General features: G+C 38.7%; 1 protein-coding gene across 1 annotated transcript in view; it reads right to left on the bottom strand.

Annotated features, from left to right (window-relative positions):
- Positions 1 to 229: 229 nt before the first annotated feature.
- Positions 230 to 1,325, bottom strand: part of LOC107710791 (PR domain zinc finger protein 16-like) — a 19,805-nt gene continuing 18,709 nt past the window's right edge. Inside the window, exon 11 of the mRNA XM_016515642.1 lies at positions 230 to 311. Within this exon, the coding sequence (XP_016371128.1) occupies positions 299 to 311 (13 nt within the window). The 3' untranslated portion in view covers positions 230 to 298. The remainder of the gene's footprint in view (positions 312 to 1,325) is intronic.

Here is a 1,325-nt window from a genome sequence, read left to right as displayed (position 1 = left end):
TTGGTTCCTGTGTCTGTTTCACTCAACAGTACGTTCTCCTCCTCGCGTTCTCATAGTGGTGGTTCATCTACTGTGGCATTGCTGGTCTTCACGAGCTCTTTTTGACGCATCTTCATGTTGGTCTCTTGCCCTCTCCTCCTTTCTCCCTCCATCTCTCGTTTGTCTTGTTGGTGTTCTCAGATGTTGTTGAGGGGGTGAAAGGAGCTCGTCTCCGACGGCCCTCCTCCTATGTTGAGCCAGGCATCCAAGGAGTTCTGGGAGGATGAATGCAGATTGGTGTTCTCAGACAGAGAGAGCATCATTGCATAAGCCTGGATGGAGAAAAGGAAGACAGTTCAATCGCAAAGCCCAAACAGTCATCATCTGTTAATTAGGGTTTGTGCTTTTCAGAAGCTAGCATGTACTGTACTCATAAATAGACAGTTTATCAGTCATTATTTACTCGTTCCAACTCCACATGCATGTTATTTTGAGCGGCTTATTCAATGCTCAACAGAAAACAAAATAAAACTGCATTTGGATTTAGAAACAATGTAAAATAAACTAGTAATTATTTAATAGCAAGTGGATATGAATTCTTAAAACATAATGAGGGATTCAAAAGCAGACATTGTCCTGTCGATACACAATATTAAAAGACAACCATTAACTGGTATATCAGTCTAACATTATTCTTACATATAAGACATGTAACGAGTCCACATGAAATGTTGAGACCAGAAGACAGTTTAAAGTTATAAATGTGACCCTGGACCACAAAACCAGTCTTAAGTCGCTGAGGTATATTTGTAACAATAGCCAAAAATACATTGTATGGGTCAAAATTATAGATTTTTCTTTTATGCCCAAAATCATTAGGATATTAAGTAAAGATCATTTTGTAAATGTCCTACTGTAAATATATTAAAACTTCATTTTTGATTAGTAATATGCATTGCTAAGAACTTCGTTTGGACAACTTTAAAGGCGGTTTTCTCAATATTTAGATTTTTTTTTGCACCCTCAGATTCCAGATTTTCAAATAGTTGTATCTCGACCAAATATTGTCCTATCCTAACAAACCATACATCAATGATCAGCTTATTTATTCAGCTTTCAGATGATGTATAAATCTCAATTTCGAAAAATTTGACCTTTATGACTGATTTTGTGGTCCAGGGTCACAAATAAGCATCATGGATTAGAAAAGAGAGATTTTTAGGAGTGTGAGCATCTACACGAGCATGTCTCAGAGTCTGTGTTTGTGTGCGTCTGACAGGTTTCAGTAAGCTGGCCAGCGTGCCGTCCGGTGGTGCTGGTGCTGCATCCAGTGCTGTTGCCCCGAC

Source organism: Sinocyclocheilus rhinocerous, unplaced genomic scaffold (genome assembly GCF_001515625.1).
Source record: "Sinocyclocheilus rhinocerous isolate Xijiao unplaced genomic scaffold, SAMN03320098_v1.1 scaffold1048, whole genome shotgun sequence".
In the NCBI taxonomy this organism is placed as follows: domain Eukaryota; kingdom Metazoa; phylum Chordata; class Actinopteri; order Cypriniformes; family Cyprinidae; genus Sinocyclocheilus; species Sinocyclocheilus rhinocerous.
Note: the sequence above shows the minus strand (reverse complement) of the source record. Positions and strands in the feature narration are given on the sequence as shown.